The sequence below is a fragment of the Neophocaena asiaeorientalis genome, unplaced genomic scaffold (genome assembly GCF_003031525.2).
Source record: "Neophocaena asiaeorientalis asiaeorientalis breed wild unplaced genomic scaffold, Neophocaena_asiaeorientalis_V1.1 scaffold432, whole genome shotgun sequence".
In the NCBI taxonomy this organism is placed as follows: domain Eukaryota; kingdom Metazoa; phylum Chordata; class Mammalia; order Artiodactyla; family Phocoenidae; genus Neophocaena; species Neophocaena asiaeorientalis.
The window spans coordinates 105510-122706 of record NW_020174549.1 but is presented as its reverse complement, the minus strand read 5'-3'; the positions used below and the strand labels follow the sequence as shown (position 1 = coordinate 122706).

Here is a 17197-nt window from a genome sequence, read left to right as displayed (position 1 = left end):
CCACCCCCATCCCTACCCTTGTGTTATTTGAAGGGTTGAGAATACTGTGTAAAGCTTGCACAGTGCTCAGAAGATAGTATGAACGTACAGTATTTAATTTCTTTATTTTCCCTTGACTTAGAGGTGTGGTGTGTAGATCGCTGTGAAAAAGTATGGATTTTTGTCTCCAAGTCCTGTCATCTTTCTCAGCCCCAAGAGTTTGCTTTCTGTTTTGGAATTTTGTTGTGTCGTGAGTCACTTCAGAGCCCAGGCTCCCAGAGCGCTCAGCGGGCCACCTTCTGCTGTCTGCCAAAGGTGGGTTCAGGCGACAGAGATCCCGCTGGCCAGGTGTTGGAGCCAGGCGGCGCTAACAGCCTGTGAGCTGTTTGTTCATCTGGCCTTAAGTGGATGGCGGTGCGAGATTCCCCACGTGAGTTCCTGCCGTGAGCGTGCTGGCTGTGACAGTGGAAAAGTGACTTGAGTCGGGTATCCCTGAAGAAGGTGATGGAAGGTGAGTGGGAGGAGTCTCCTCTGGGAGGCAGCTCCTCCCTGGGTAAGAATGTCAAGTGCCTGGTGACCTTGGTGGACCTTGGTGTAAGCCTTTGCTGAGCACGGTCATTTTGGCAGGACTCGCCCTCTTGTCCTAAGGATGGGCTTTGTGGATTTAACCACAGCACAAACAGCAGTTGAACTTGTGTTTGCTCGATTTTGCTAGAACTGCAGGAATTTCTAATCCTCTGTAATTTACCTGTGTTTGAAACATGATCCCCCTGGTGTGGCCAGACTCTTTTTTTCTGCTGAGGAGACATTCATCAGAGTCTCCCAGGGCACCCGACCTTATTGTTGATGACACTTCTCACCTGTCCTTTCCTCTCCGTGGCATCTACCACCTGGCTCAGGTACCATTCGGGGGTGGGGGGGAGGTGTGCCTGGACAATTACAAGAGCTCCCTAAATGAGCCCTCTCTTTCCTCCTATTTCTTTCCCTTTCTCTCTGATCTGTGTGTTTTTTCTGAAGTCTTTTTGAAAAAGTTACGTACGAGTGCCACTTTTCTGCTTAAAAGCTTAGCCGCGGCCTGTGGGGTGCGCCTCAAATTCTTAAGCCTGTTATTTAAGATCCCTCAGAGTCTGGAGCTCATTGGACCTCCAGGCCTTGCTTCCAGCCACCGCCCCTGGGCGGCTCATGTTCTGTCCACAGTGATGGTCCCCAGCTGTGCCCTCCGCACCTCACCCTGTGGCAATTCTGCTGAGGCCGCGCTCCACGCCAGGAGCACCTTTTCCCTGCCGAGTGGCTAGTCGCTGTGTACAGGGGCTTTCACAGACATTCTCCATACTCTCCGTGCGGCCTGGCCACCTGGATCGGGTGACCTTGCCATTTTCCAGTGAGCGTTGGTGAATTTAAGTGGTTTTCTTACTGCCGCATAGCTGGTGGGAGAGCTGGAATGTGAGGCCAGGCCTTGTGCGGTCAGGCTGCCTCTCTGGAGCCGTCCTCGGAGGGCAGAGTTACTCTTGGCTGCTCTGGACTCCAGCACAGCAGTTTTTCCTTATTCACGTATTTATCTCATTACATCACGTTGCTGTTTGTCCTGGGTCTGTGCCACACCCCGTACTCCACCCCAAAACTTGTTTCCTCAAATAAATCCCTTATCAGCTTGCTTTCCCGTGCATCTGGAATAGTACCTGGTACTCCGTGGGAACTCGATAAATGTTTGTTTGGATGAATACATGGATGAGTAGCTTTTTCTTTCCATATCCTCTAATTTGTGGTTTGGGGGAGGATAGTACCCTGGTAATTAGGCTACTTAAAACTCCCGTGTGTTGGAAAACATCTCTCTTTTGGTCTATAGAAGAAATAGAAAGTGATAATTATTTTGTCCCATTCCCTCTGCCATCTCACAGAGATTCCTTGGAGAAAGATGCTGAAAACATATTTAATTATATATATTGTAGGAATTTAATCTTTTAGCGAAATTTTGTCAAACAAGCTAGACCTAGGAGTGGCTTTGAGGAAAGCTGACCCTCCTTTAATCTATCAGTCTCCACCCACCCCATGATAACAACCCGAACTGAAAAATATTAGTCATCTTCGCTTTGGACAGTTGACGTTTCTCTCTGTCATACATAAAGTGTAAATGAAAGCATCTTGAGAAATCCTTGCTGTTTATTGATCTCTCGTGTATTGGCTTCAAGACAAGCCTCCCCGCCTCCCCATGGGGATGGATACCTGCACCACCATGTGGGAGCTGCCTCCTTTCTGACTTTGTTTTATCCTCATGGTTTATAGGAAAATAAGGTTGCAGTTTTTCCCCTCATTCATTCCTTGACTTCCTTTATCTGTTTCTGCCCCCTTGCCATTTGTACCCTCCTTCCACTGACCCTTATTCACAGGGCTCGTTTCTGCCTCTGAGCTCAGAATGCCCACACGAGGGGGCCACACCGACTAGTATGAAGTGTAGGGCCCTTTTCTTGCATGTCCTTCCTTCCTGCCTTTTTCCCACTTTTCTTGTCTGGTTACTTAGTTGTGAAACTCCTTTAAGCTGTTTTGGTTTAGAACGTCCTATTCCCGCTTTTTCTTTCACTCCTTATTGTTTACACTATGATCAGACTCTTGGTTGTTGAGTTCCTTCTTCTTTCCCGATAAATCTACTCACCGTGGAAATAAAAAGAAATCCCCTATGTCCAGTCTGAGTCATGTCAGTAGGAATGTGGGAATTAGAGCTGGAGCAGCCAGGCAGCCAGGTGAATCTCAAGCCTGGAAATCCATCTGCACTTTTGGGGGGAGGAGGGCATGCTTCAGGCTTCTAAAAAGGATGCCATGGGGGCACCCGTGTCTCAGGCTTCGAAGAGTTTCACAGAAAAACATCTCTTTTAGCTCCTAGCTCTTTTAGCTCCTGAATCAACACAACAGTGTTTAATGCCACAAGACCAGTATTGAGAGAATCATTTTAGGTGAACACTTGTTTCAAGCTAGTGTGACCTATTTGAGTATAGCCACATGTTTCCTAACAAATTCTCATCTCAGGTTAGTTTCAGGTTTGGGTTGAGGGTTTAAGGACTTCCCTACCCCTAATGGTAGGGTCTGAGCGTCACAAATCATTGAACGTCACAAATCATTGAACGTGAGAGTACTCTGCTGAGGGGCAATTTGAACTTGGAGAGCTCGTGGAAGTTCACATATACTTCTGCTTCCTTTTTTGAGAGACACAGTTTAGAATCAGGAGTGCTTAACTTTTTTCCCCCGTAGGTATTTTTGGGACTCTAAAAATTATAGGTTCTCTCCAAAGGAAAATTCAGATTCATGAGTGCACGTGCAGAACCTTGCACATAATTTTTGGCATGAGGTGTCTTTGGATTCTAGAGGAAGAGTCCCTATTATAGAGGAATGGTGAGCTTCAGGTAGTTTCTGAGGCAAGGACACTTTTAGTCTTGCTCAGTGCTCAAGGCTTTTTAAAGCACAGCTGAGTGGTGTGGCTGTAAGCGTGGACTTAACAGTAACCACTTCACATGAATTGGTAGTAGAGTCCTGCCCCGGTCTGTTGCTCACTTGAATGGTTTTTGCCCTTGAAAAGGTTTGGTCTGAGGTGATGATTAATCAAGTATCTGATCACCTAGTAGATATTCAGCTCTGTATAGTATATTGTTTCATCTAGGTCCCTGCTGTGAAAATGCGCTTTCCTTTAACTTCCCATAGGCATCTGACTTGTTTCATCAGACACTGAGGGCATTCCACATATGCAGTGCTGTGTCAGATGGTAGCACAAAAACATGTCAGTTAGGACCAGCTTTGAAAGGTGAACAAATGGTACAGTTAAGGAGTGTTGTATGAAGGGTGGGAAAGAACTAACGTATATTAAGGGATTAAGTAGCACATTATTTGTGTTTTCTTTAATCCTTACACCCTCCATGTCATAGATGGAGAAACTGGGTCTCAGAGAGATTGAGTACCTTACTCCAGGCCTCTGAGGAGCAAAGCCAGAATTCAAGCCCAGTCATGTGGACTCTAAGCCCAGAGATCTATCTATCTATCTATCTATCTTCTTTCCTCCCTCCCTCCCTTCCTCCCTCCCTCCCTCCCTCCCTCCCTCCCATGCCTCTTCTGTTAAAGACCAGAGGTGGATGGAGTGGGTTAGTGTTGGGAGAGCGTAGAAATGAGACCCTTAGACTGAGTATCCCCAGTAGGTTAACTTCATGGCCTTTATGAAACATTATTTCTCCTCTGTTAATTACCACCCATCATGTAACTGTTTCTCAGTTGGTCTTTAGAGCTGTTTATCTGTTGTGTGCATCCCTCTCCTTCTTCTGTGGAGCATCCAGTTTGTGTGGTACCACAGCCCTGGGTGAGTGACCAAAGACCTGGTGGTCACGTTACCACCTGAGTGGCCTCATGCGTGCTACTTCCGAGTCTTTTCTTATAAGTGACACAAACAACTTGGATGATCTGAGGGGTTCTCTGCCTCAGGCCCTTGCGTGATTTTGGTGCAGAAATGTCAGAGGGGAGTGCCTTTATTACTTAGCTTTCAGTTGGCAGAATGCATCAAGGTGGGAAGGAAAGAGAGCAGGTGTTTAGTTAGAGTCACGTTCTCTTTGTTGTGTACTTTTGGGGGAGGTTTAATTCGTGTCTTTAGAAAGCTGTCTGCTTGGGCATTTGAGTCCTCCAGATCATGCACGTACTTGACCAGCAACAGAGGCAGAACCTTTGTGTGGTGGGTCCTAGTTATCATTCAGTTAGGGACAAGCTTTTGGAAATACCTCTCCTCCTTCAGAGGTCGTGATTTCTCAGCATGGAATGTCCATGCCAAGCTCTCCCACCATCTTGTTTTTCCATTTGGCAAATTTTCTTGTTCTTCTCCAGTTGCCCCAGCATCTTTTGTGCCCCTCCTTCATTTTGCATGGACCTCCGTTATAACCCATATTGCATTGCATCATAGGTAGAGGTTTTTGTGTACACATGCCCAGCCATACTGAGTCATTTGAACACATCCTGGTAGCTCTGTGTCAGCACTTTGTCCAATGTGTGTTAGGTGTTTCACTCTGTGGTTGAAACAGTGTATCCTCTTTAGAAGGAGTGAAAAGAGATCATATTTAAATTCATCTGAGAGTGGGAGAAAAATCTTTGCTCCCGACAATCACAAGAATGTCTGGAGAGCTGATTGCTAGTCTGGAGATCCTTAGAAAAAGCTAGTAATAGACATTGGAAACTGAGCCAAGGAATGTGGACTTGGGCTCTTGCATTTTGACTTCCTTTGTGATCTTGTTGGAGGTCGTCTTTTGCATCAGGCCAATGGGTGGATTTTACTTGAAGGGAGAGTTTCTAATAGAAAAGCTGGGGAAACATTTTCAGGTTTGTTTTTTTTTTCTCTCTCTTTTTTTTTTTTTTTTTTTCGGTACGCGGGCCTCTCACTGCTTTGGCCTCTCCCGTTGTGGAGCGCAGGCTCAGCAGCCATGGCTCACGGGCCCAGCCGCTCCGCGGCATGTGGGATCTTCCCAGACCGGGGCACGAACCCGCGTCCCCTGCATCAGCAGGCAGACTCTCACCACTGTGCCACCAGGGAAGCCCACATTTTCAGTTTTGAAACGACTTTATTAACCTACAGATAATTAAAGGTGATCTCTTAACCTATGTGTAAAGAAGAAGAGTCTTTCCCTCATATGTGATGATCCAGAATCCAAAGTGGGGAAATGTAAGACTGTTCAGAGAAGATGCTAACCTAGAAACCACAGACAGCTGGGCCTTGGGAACTTGGAGAAACTTGTGCAAGCAACCTTGGAGGTTTTGGAGAATATTGGAGATGGGATTCTGGGGCAGGGGTGGGAAAGAAGGAAGACTGAACTTCTACTGATAATCAAATAGGGTCCTAGGACTTAAGTCATATGGTTAAGGTGCATTTTGAATAATTCTACAGTTACTAAAAAAAAAAAGATAAATCCCTACATCTTAAAATTCCATATTGTTTACACACTATCTCTTACCTAGATTTTTTAAATTACATAGACATTTTAATAATTATATGTATTAGTCATGCTGTGGTTAATAAACCACAAATTCCAAAAATACAGAGGTTTGCAGCAAACATTAATTTCTAGATGGAGTTACGTGTCGGTGGCTGGGAGTCCATTGCTATGGCTCTTTTCCATAAGTCTTCCCTTCTGAAGGCAGGAGAGAGAGCACATGAGGAGGAGAGAGCACATGAGAGCTGATGGAAACATGCAGTGGCTCTTAAAGTGTCTGCTCCCATCTGGTGTACGTCACATTTGCTCATGTGCCATTGTCCAGAGCCTGTTACGTAGCCAGGCCAACAGTCACTGGACTCGAGTGGAGATATGCCCTCCGGTCGGCAGTCACTTGGCAATAGTGAGTGTGTATAATCCTCTTAAAGGTACAGAGTTAATAATTGCAAACGATACTACAGTCTGCCATGTGGTTTGTGTCTTCTCCTTTTGTCACTGAATGTTATTTAGTAAATACCTGACATCAGTTTAGATTTATCATTTTTAAAAGTTTTAAATACATTTTCTCCCTATTATGTGTATTATAGTTTTAGATTAATTTGCGAAGAAACCAACCTTTTGCAAGGAAGTGATGTAGATCACTGCGAGTTTCTTCTTGAATGATTGCAGTGCGTGGAGCTCTGTTGTACACCGTTGTGCTAGCTCAAGGCTCCAGAACAATTTGAATAATGGGGTGATTCTGTATCAGCGTCTTGTTTCTGAATTTTGTAGACATGACTCCAGTGTTTTATATTGTTTCCTGCTTAAGAAATATATTATTGAGATCTAATTCACATACCGTAAAAGTCACCATTTCAAACTATATTACAGTTGAGTGGTTTTTAGTATACTCACAGCACTGTGCAAACATCATTACTGTCTAATTCCGGAATATTTTGTTACCCAAAAAAGAAACCTCATATTTATTAAGTGTTCACTCCCGTTTTCCCCTTCCCTTCAGCCCCTGGCAACCAGAAGTCTTCTTTCTATCTTTGTGGATTTGCCTGTCTGGATTCTTCATACAAATGGAATTATATATGTGGCCTTTCATGTCTGGCTTCTTTCACTTAGAGCAGTGTTTTCAAGGTTCATTGCTGATGTTTTCCGATTTATACCCTTTAACATATTTAGGAACCTTCCTTTTATTTCTTAATTTTACTTAGAGATTTTAATAGAATGGCTGATATTTACCAGTGTATGATACCAATAAGCATTTTGGTAGTTGTGGGCGTGATTATATTGGACAGTGATCCTATTATCAGTTAATGTCATAAATAGCATTAATAAATTTCTTAATGTTAAATCACTTTTGATTTCTTGGATTATGTTTACTCAATCCTGGTATATTATTTTTCTTTCTTTCTTTTTAAAAAAATTCTTCTAATGTACCATTTGCTGTTACTTTACTGACGAAGTCTACACTTACATCTGATTTCCTTTTTTGTCATACTATTTTGATATCAGATATAGGTAACCCTTATAAACTGATTTGAAAGTTTTTTCATTTTTAAATGTGTTTTAGAGTGTTCAAATAAAACAGGACTTGCTCCTTGAGGTTCATTAGAGCTCAGTTGTAATACCATTGGGGCTTAGCTCACCTTTCAGTAAAAGTTCTCTGACAGCAGTTCTGAGGTTATTTAGTTGTTTAGGTTTTCTAGATCAATTTAATTTCTCTTTGGCCGTACATTTTCCTGCAATGTATGGCCAAAGAGGCTTCTAGGTTTATTAGCATAGCTATTCATAGCACATCCTTGTAATTTATAATCATACACAGAGGTAAGATTTAAATCATTATTGCCTGCTCATTTTTCCCCTCCTTCTTTCTGTATTTAATTCTATATTTATTCTATATTAATACAATTCTATATTTAATTCTTTTAGAAGAATTAAATTTTGGTTTTATTTATAACTTTTACTCTTTCTTTTCTGTTTTCAATTTATGCTTTAATTTTTTTTTTTTTTTGCAGTATGCGGGCCTCTCACTGTTGTGGCCTCTCCCGTTGCGGAGCACAGGCTCCGGACGTGCAGGCTCAGGGGCCATGGCTCACGGGCCCAGCCGCTCCGTGGCATGTGGGATCTTCCCGGACCGGGGCACGAACCCGGTCCGGGTTCTTTTTTCTTTTTTTTTTTTAGATATTTATTTATTTATTTGGCTACACCGAGTCTTAGTTGCAGCAGCTGGGCTCCTTTAGTTTCAGATCGAGTGCTCCTTAGCAGTGGCATGTGAACTCTTAGTTGAGGCATGCACATGGGATCTAGTTCCTTGACCAGGGATCGAACCCGGGCCCCCTGCATTGGGAGTACGGAGTCTTAACCACTGCGCCACCAGGGAATTCCCCCTCTTCCACTTTCTTTTTTTTTTTTTTAATTGGGGTATAGTTGTTTTACAATGATGTGTTAGTTTCTACTGTACAGTGAAGTAAAGTACAGTTCTCTTCCACTTTGACTTTTTTTTTTAAATGGGAGCACAAGGTAGATGTGGACTAAAGTGTAGTGTTTTATGGGATAAATCTTTTCAAATGTATATATTTATCTGCTCTTAAGGACTGTGCTGCTTTTCCTCATGTATCGGTTTTCTTGGGTCTGAATGATGAGTTGATATAGGCTGGTATATTTTTCAGTTTTCTTGTGTCTGATGAGGTAATACAGGCCTGCTATTTGCCTCTCACCAGAAGAAGTGAATTATTGGATCCCCTGTTTCTTTTTTCTTTCTCTCTCTTTCTTTCTTTCTTTCTGTTTTTTTTTTTGCCTCACTGCACGGCTTGCGTGATCTTAGTTCCCTGACCAGAGATTGAACCTGGGGCCCCGGCAGTGAGAGCACCTAGTTCTAACCACTGTACTGCCAGGGAATTCCCTGGATCTCCCTGTTTCTACTTGGTGTTAGAATTGTCTTCTCGGATCTTAGGTTGAGTGGAATAATAGTTGACAATAGTTGACAAATCAGTTGAGTGGAGTGGTCTCCCCTTGGGAAAAGGAATCAGAAGAAAGAAAACCAGGGTCAGGGACAATCGGTCAGGAAGACTTGGCCTAGTTCCTCTCTGTATCTGGATCCAGTATAGCCTGGCTTCCATCTTGTTTTAGGTGCTCTCCCCATCTCGGTAGAGTCCAGCCTTTTCAGAATTTGCGGTCTTGCCTCCTTTGTGCTTGGTGGACCTACCCAGGGCAGCTGACTTCATGAAGGTGCAAACAGGCGCCTTCTGTTCCCCTGACCTTTCTCTTGCATCTCTACCCCTCCTGGCTAGATGAAGCCCTGGGGGCAAGGCACCCTCTGCTGGTGGGCCTCACATGGTGTATGCCTGTGCTGGCACCCCCTTGCTCACAGCAGCCGGACACTCTGGGGGTCCTCCTTTGCCCCACTGTGGGCCCTTCCATACCCTCATCCCTCCAGACAATTGCAAATTCAAATTAGAGTGTCTGTGAGGGTTCAGGACACTTTCTACTTTTTAGGTAACCTTGAGAACCGTAAGTAACCTCAGTGGCATGGGTTAAAGATACCTCCTAGTTCTTTTCTCAGTTGAGTCCCAATTGTCTCTGTAGGAAATCTTCAAAACTTTTGGCATTTGGATGATGCCCTTTCCTAGTTTCTAATCTGGTTGCCACTGCTCTTTCTCTCCCGTTCTTCAGGTGGTTGTTGTCTGGAAGGGGGAAAGAGGGAGAAAGCAAAGACCTGAGCTTATTAATTCGCTGCATTTATCTAGAAGTCTAGATTTATAATTTTTTCAATGAGTGTGTAACATTGTTATTAATGTAAACACGATCATTTCCTGGTTAGTGAGCCTTTGGAGCTTTTCCAGGGTTCACTCTGTGTTCTTTGATCTGTTATGAACATCTTTGAACAGAACAATTTTGAGGTTTTCCCTTTGAAGTTATTGCCCATAGTTGGCCTAAATTTAACTTTACAGCAAAGTCAGCAGTCAGGAGTGTTCTGTTCAGTTTGTGCAGGGCACATTCATTCTTCAGGCATCTCCTGTGTGCCTGGCAGGAGGGAGGTCCATTAAGACAAGTCAGGTACAGTCTGTGCATTCAGAGAGCTCTCATTCTCCTGTAGCGGTCAGGATGCCTCGAGAGGCTTTGGCAGGCTCTTCTGAAACGAGATCCTCATGTTGCCCACACTCCTCTAATAGTATCAAAAAGAGAAATTAGAGTGTTTTTGCATGACTTGTTTTTATTAAGTCTATATTGGCCCTTAAGGTATGCCACTTTCTTTCATAAACCCTATGTTTAATGTAATATAGAATTTTGCTGGTGACTAACGTTATTTTAATAACCTCTCTTGTGGCTGGCTGGCCACAATGGTGGATCTTATAACTGAAATTCTTTGAGCGAGGGCAGTTTCCAAAGTGTCCTGGTTATGTATTCCTCTTCCTAAGTAAAAAGGGGTGATGGGGAGAAGAAATTCTCTTATAACTGAAACTACATAGCAAGAATTGATATTTTGGAGCGTTGAGGAGTTTTCATGTGTTTATCAACTAGGTAGTTGTAACTCTCACAAAGGCTATTGTAGATATATCTATTGCTACAGGGAAGTCATTAAGGAAGATGTGGTTAAGGCACCAACTGTGACTCTAGGTGCAATTTTAATTTTCAGCAGCATTTATGGTCTACTGTGAACCCAGCCCCATAGTCTAAAGGGGATGCCAGAATACTTGCAGACAAGTTGACTTTTTTTTTTTTTTTTTTGAGTATTTTAATAGTGATATAACGCCTACCATGTTCCAGGCACTGTTCCAATTGCTCCATATGCTAACTAACTCAATCCCATTATACCCATTTTATAAATGACGAAGCTGGGGCAATAGAGAGATTAAGGAATTTACTTAAGTCATGCTGCTAGTAAAGAGTAGAACCGGGATTCAAAACTCGGCAGTCCGTCCAGGTTAGCCTCAGTTTTGTTGTCATTCAACAGACGTTTATTGAGTACCTTGTATTGGCAAGAGATTGAGTTGGGTCACTTCTAAAACACATTTATTCATCAGATACTTACTGAGTACCTACTGTGTTCCAGAAGACACAGTCTCTGCTCCTGTGGAATTTACAGACTGGTGGGAAGTCAGACAGACAGACAATCAATTAATATATAATACATTTTTAGACAGTGGTTAAGTCCTATGAAGAAAATAAAGCCAGGGAAGGGACTGGAAAATGATGGAGGGTGCAGGGATGCTTTTAGATTTTTGTGGGCTGAGAACGCCTCTCTGAGTAGGTGTCATTTGAGCAGAAACCTGTTTGAGGAGAAGCGCCAGGCTAGTGGCAATCGGAGGGGAGAGCAGTGTTCCAGGCAGAGTGAGCAGCAAGTATGAAGGCCCTGAGGTCCAGACAAGCCAAGGCCAGGTGTGTAGAGCAGGATGAGCTGGAGGGCAGTGGGGAGAATGTCTGGGATGAGGTCAGAGACTGTGGTAAGATCACGTTGGCCCTTGTGGGTTATGGGAGGGAGTCTGGATTTTATTTTGAATGTGTTTGGATGGATGTCTTTCAGAGTTCTGAGCAGGGGGGTAACATGTTTTGATTGACCTTTTCCAGGGAGCATTCTGGCTGCAGTAAGGAGGACTGACTGTAGGGCAGCAACAATGAAACAGGAGCCAAGGGATTCTCTCACTTCTTGTAATTCGTGTTAGTTGTAAAGGTGCTGCCCTCCCACAATACGTGCTCTAGGACTCAGGTCTCAGTGAAGCAAAACCCGCTACCGGAGGACTCTGAGGGCAGAGGAGCCTGGGTCACTGAGTCCACCTAAGCCCCTGCCCTTCTAAGATTTTTGTCTTTTCCCTCCACGTTTGTTTCTCATGGGGACCATATCTTGAGGGGAGTTATCTGGGGGATAACTTGTATTAAGACCCTAAAGGAAAATGTAAGCATTCCTCGACTGGCTTTAAAAACAGAAGCTTCATGTTTACCCAGAAGGATTTATGGCCAGAGAATGGAGATGAGGGACAGTGTTGGGTTGGGGAAAGCCACACAAAGGGGATCCAGCTTGATAACACCCTTGAACTAGGAACCAGATACCTGGCTTCCATACATTTGGATACAGAAGTCCTTCACCTTTTTGAGTCGGCTTCCTCATCGGTAGAGATAGTATCTGTCTGCTAACCTCACCACGTTGAGGTTGACGTAGAGGGCAGCGAAATAAGAGTGTGGAAGCCCCGCGCACAGATGTGCCATGGAAGTCGGAGATGGTAGCAACCCTTTATAGGAAAGTCCAGGCATCCGTAGCTCATTTGCTACTCATATATGCTCAAATAATATTACGGGAAGCACCCTGTAGTAAGGGTGTGGATATCTTCCCTGGTTGTGTAGTCCTAAAGGAAAGAATCTGCTGTGTGACAAGGTCTGGGTGACTTTCTCCTCCCCAGCCCCCGCTAACTGATTTGAGAAATAGTCCCGTTCCCACTGTCTGGCCAAGATCTTTTAGATCTTTATGTGGGCCGTTCCTGGAGGGTTATTGGCTGAGGTCCCCAGGGCAAAGGTTAGGGGAGTTGAGGTTAGGGGAGTTGTCCTGGAGTCACTGGGAGACGGGCAGACGGATGGATAATCACAGACACACACACGAAGGTGAACAAGGCACCGTTACAGTTGTTGAATGCACAGTGCTTATGGATAAGTTATATATGTAAATAAACGATTAAAACTGTGAAAATTGCTTCAGTGGAAGTATCTTCAAGGTATTGAGAAGGGAGCGACTAATTTTGTCAGGGGCTGGATCCAGGAAGGATTCTAGGAGGAGGGGGCATTTGAGAAGATTTCTGTGAGATCCTGGGAGCCCTCTACATAAAAAAGAGGGGTGTGTGTGTGTGTGCGTGCGCGCGCTATGTAAGCAACGATGAGAAAATATGAAACAGCATAGTGGGTTCCAGGATCAGTTCAGGCCAGATTGTGGAAAATTGCTGTCTGAGCTGATGTTGGCTTATCTGACTAAAGGTTTTGAATTCATTCTTTCTTTTGTGCAATGTTTAGCCATAGGTGATGGAGCCTTTCTGAGGCCCAGTGAGCTAGTGTTGTTAAAATATAAGGGTGGGCCCCTCAGTGCCTAGCATGGTGCCTTGCCTGAGGTCAGTGTTTAAATATTTACTGAAATGATGAAGACGTGATGGTTGTCTCAGAGCTCCAGAGAAGATGTCCCCCCGCTGATCCTTAGACCCTGGGATTTGGACACTGCATGCCCTCAGTGACATCAGTGTGCTGAGGAAGCAGGTCGTGGGATGCTGCTGTAGCTAGGTTCTGTGGTCCACACGGAGAGCAGCTGCTGAGGGGCTTGCCTTCCCAGCTGACAAGACCCTGGGCTGAGAAGTGGAGGGGTGGTGGGGTCCATTCCCATGAGTACCTTCTGTGAAATGGTACCCTTTCAGTAATTATAAAAGTATTTTTGACATTGCATAAGTAAGGATGTGATTAAATTATCTGTGGTCAGGGAGACAAAGTTGTTTAGTTTCCATCACCCACTGAGTTGGGTGACATTGCCCTTGACCCCAGACCATGCTTCCCTCTGCCTTGTTCCGTACTCTCTTTCCAGATGTGCCATCTTCATCTGGAGCTTATGGACATGACTGCTAGATTGACTTCTCATTTCCTGTATGTTCTCTGCTCTGGGGGCTAAGTCATATCCAGCCTGCACACAAGAAGAGATCATTCTGGGGAAAGACCCACGCCCAGCCTGTGATCTGATTACCCACAGGTCAGGAATGCAAAAAACATTCCTGACCAAGGCTCTTTGCTTAGTATCATGTCACTTTCTTGCCATATTCCTTAGTCTTTGCCTTCTAATGATTCCAAGGTGACATTCAGAGGCATTCACATCTACTGCTAGATAGGGCTTTGTTCTCTTATCAAATCTTAAAGCCAGAAAAGGTAACTGGAAGACTGCATCTTTTTTGAATATTATAGGGACATAATTGATTCAAGTGGCTTCCTACTGAGGCCTAAGAAGAAAGAAGTCCATAAGTTTTTAATCTTTCCTTCCCTTTCTTTTCTGGTACTTGCTCCCCCCCAACCCTTTTAAACTTTTTTATTGTGAAAAATTTTAAACACATACAGAAGAGGTGAGAATTTATAGTGAACCTGCAAGTACCAGCTTCAACAGTGATCAGCTTTGGGCCATCTTGTATCATCTATATCCTAACTACCTGACCTTAATTATTTTGAAGCAAATACCACACATCCTATCATTTCATCTATGAATACTTTAGTTATGTGTTACTAAAAGATGAAGACTTTGTAAAATCATAATACTTCCATTATCACACCTAATAATTCCTTCATGTCATCAAATAATCGATCAATATTCAAAATTTCCTGAATGTCTCAAAATCTTTTAACCCTGTGTTTTAATCAGGACCCACTGCAGTTGTTGATAGGTCTCTTAAGTTTCATTACATCTATAGGTGCTCTTTCCAACTCTGTCTTTTTTTCCTTACAATTTATTTATTTATTGAAGAAACTGGGTCTTCGGTTCTCTTCAGCTTCACATTGTGTAGCTGCTGCTGATTGCATCCTTGCAGCACTTGTTTAACATGTTCCTCACTCTTGCTGTATTGCCTATAAATTGGTGTTGTGTCTAGAGATTTGTTCAGGACTCATATCCAGCATATTTGGCAAGCATGCTTCATAGGTGGTGGTGTGAACTCGTTCCAGGAGGCACGTAATGTTTAGCTGTCTCTTTGTGATGGTTGATTAGGTTTTTAAATGTGTTGGATATTTAAGAGGGTTCTGGCCCCTTAATGTTTACCTGGGCCCAAGTGGCGGTCTTGAGAATGTGGGAAAAAGAGACAATGTGGTGTGCTCAGGAGCTCTTTCTCTGTCGAAGTCTGACGACGGTGGTAGCTGTCATGTTCTCTGTCCTTGAACTGTTGGTTCCTGCAGCGCTTGCTGACACATGAATCAACGGGATTTGGTGTAGAGCATTGCCCGTCGTGTTTCTCTTGGTTGTAAAAGACTCGTTCACTTAAGAAATGGTAAGGAGAGGATCAGATTCTTTGAAAGTTATTTTTGTATTTAGAGGTGTTTCTTGGTTTGGCTAAAGCAGCCTCTGTTGCTGGTGTTCTCCAGGTGTGTGTTTTTAGCTACTTTGTAAGGTGATTCTTTTCTTCTTTCAGGATCTCATTTTGCCCAACGGCGGTACTCCAGCAGGCCCTGCAAGTCCAGCTTCTTCATCTTCCCTTCTCAACAGACTACAACTTGATGATGACATTGATGGTGAGACCAGAGACCTCTTTGTCACGGTTGATGATCCCAAGAAGCATGTCTGTACGATGGAGACCTACATCACTTACAGGATCACCACCAAAGTAGGTCTTTTTCTTATCTTCCACCTATCTAGAGTGTCTTGGAGAATTGAAGTCCTACCGCCATGATTCCTGCCTTTCCTTTTTCCCTTCCTTTGTACAACTCTGTTCACCTTTATGACAATTGTGAGTATAGCTTTTTGGGAGAGTGGATATATTCAGATTTAAAAGGATTATGCATAAGTTTTTTTTCTTTTAACCTTAAAATGAAGGAGAAATTGTGACTATAGTCTTTCAAATGAAACTTTTTTTTTTTTTTTTTTTTTTTTGCGGTACGCGGGCCTCTCACTGTTGTGGCCTCTCCTGTTGCGGAGCACAGGCTCCGGAACCGCAGGCTCAGCGGCCATGGCTCACGGGCCCAGCCGCTCCGCGGCATGTGGGATCCTCCCGGAGCGAGGCACGAACCCGTGTCCCCTGCGTCGGCAGGCGGACTCTCAACCACTGCGCGACCAGGGAAGCCCTCAAATGAAACTTTTAAACCCCGTACTTTCACTTATTTTCTATCATGATATTGTTTAAGCTGTTAATATCTCATTACTCCTGAAATTTATTAATCATTGTTTCAACCATTGTATCAACCTGAAGCTCTGTGATGAGAACATGATTATAATCTGGTGTAATTAGTCTTTTTACAATTTTTTTTAACGTCTTTATTGGAGTATAATTGCTTTACAATGATGTGTTAGTTTTTTATAACAAAGTGAATCAGCTATACATATACATATATCCCCATATCTCCTCCCTCTTGCATCTCCCTCCCACCCTCCCATCCCACTTCTCTCGGTGGTCCCAAAGCACCGAGCTGATCTCCCTGTGCTATGTGGCTGCTTCCAACTATCTATTTTACATTTGATAGTGTATATAGATGTCCATGCCACTCTCTCACTTCATCCCAGCTTACCCATCCCCCTCCCCGTGTCCTCAAGTCCATTCTCTACGTCTGCATCTTTATTCCTGTCCTGCCCCTAGGTTCTTCAGAAGTTTTTTTTCTTTTTTAGATTCCGTATATATGTGTTAGCATACAGTATATTTTTCTTTCTGACTTACTTCACTCTGTATGATAGACTGTAGGTCCATCCACCTCACTACAGATAACACAATTTCCTTTCTTTTTATGGCAGAGTAATATTCCATTGTATATATGTGCCACATCATTTTTATCCATTCATCTGGCCATGGACACTTAGGTTGCTTCCATGTCCTGACTATTGTAAGTAGAGCTGCAGTGAACATTGTGGTACAAGACTTTTTGAATTACGGTTTTCTCAGGGTATATGCCCAGTACTGGGATTGCTGGGTTGTATGGTAGTTTTATTTTTAGTTTTTTAAGGAACCTCCATACTGTTCTCCATAGTGGCTGTATCAATTTACATTCCCGCCAACAGTGCAAGAGGGTTTCCTTTTCTCCACACCCCCTCCAGCATTTATTGTTTGTAGATTTTTTCCATGATGTCCATTCTGACTGGTGTGAGGTGATACCTCATTGTAGTTTTGATTTGCGTTTCTCTAATGATTAGTGATGTTGAGCATCCTTTCATGTGTTTGTTGGCAATCTGTATATCTTCTTTGGAGAAATGTCTATTTAGGTCTTCTGTGCATTTTTGGATTATGTGTTTGTTTTTTTGTTATTGAGGTGCATGAGCTGCTTGTAAATTTTGGAGATTAATCCTTTGTCAGTTGCTTCATTTGCAAATATTTTCTCCCATTCTGAGGGTTGTCTTTTCATCTTGTTTATGGTCTCCTTTGCTGTGCAAAAGCTTTGAAGTTTCATTAGGTCCCATTTGTTTATTTTTATTTCTATTTCTCTAGGAGGTAGGTCAAAAAGGATCTTGCTGTGATTTGTCATAGAGTGTTCTGCCTATGGTTTCCTCTAAGAGTTTGATAGTGTCTGGCCTTACATTTAGGTCTTTAATCCATTTTGAGTTTATTTTTGTGTATGGTGTTAGGGAGTGTTCTAAT

At 43.4% G+C, this 17197-nt stretch overlaps 1 protein-coding gene across 1 annotated transcript in view; it reads left to right on the top strand.

The window, feature by feature from the left end:
* SNX30 (sorting nexin family member 30) overlaps positions 1-17197 on the top strand; it is a 111889-nt gene that overhangs the window by 36907 nt on the left and 57785 nt on the right. Inside the window, exon 3 of the mRNA XM_024757282.1 lies at positions 15050-15241. Coding sequence (XP_024613050.1) covers positions 15050-15241 — 192 coding nt within the window. The remainder of the gene's footprint in view (positions 1-15049; positions 15242-17197) is intronic.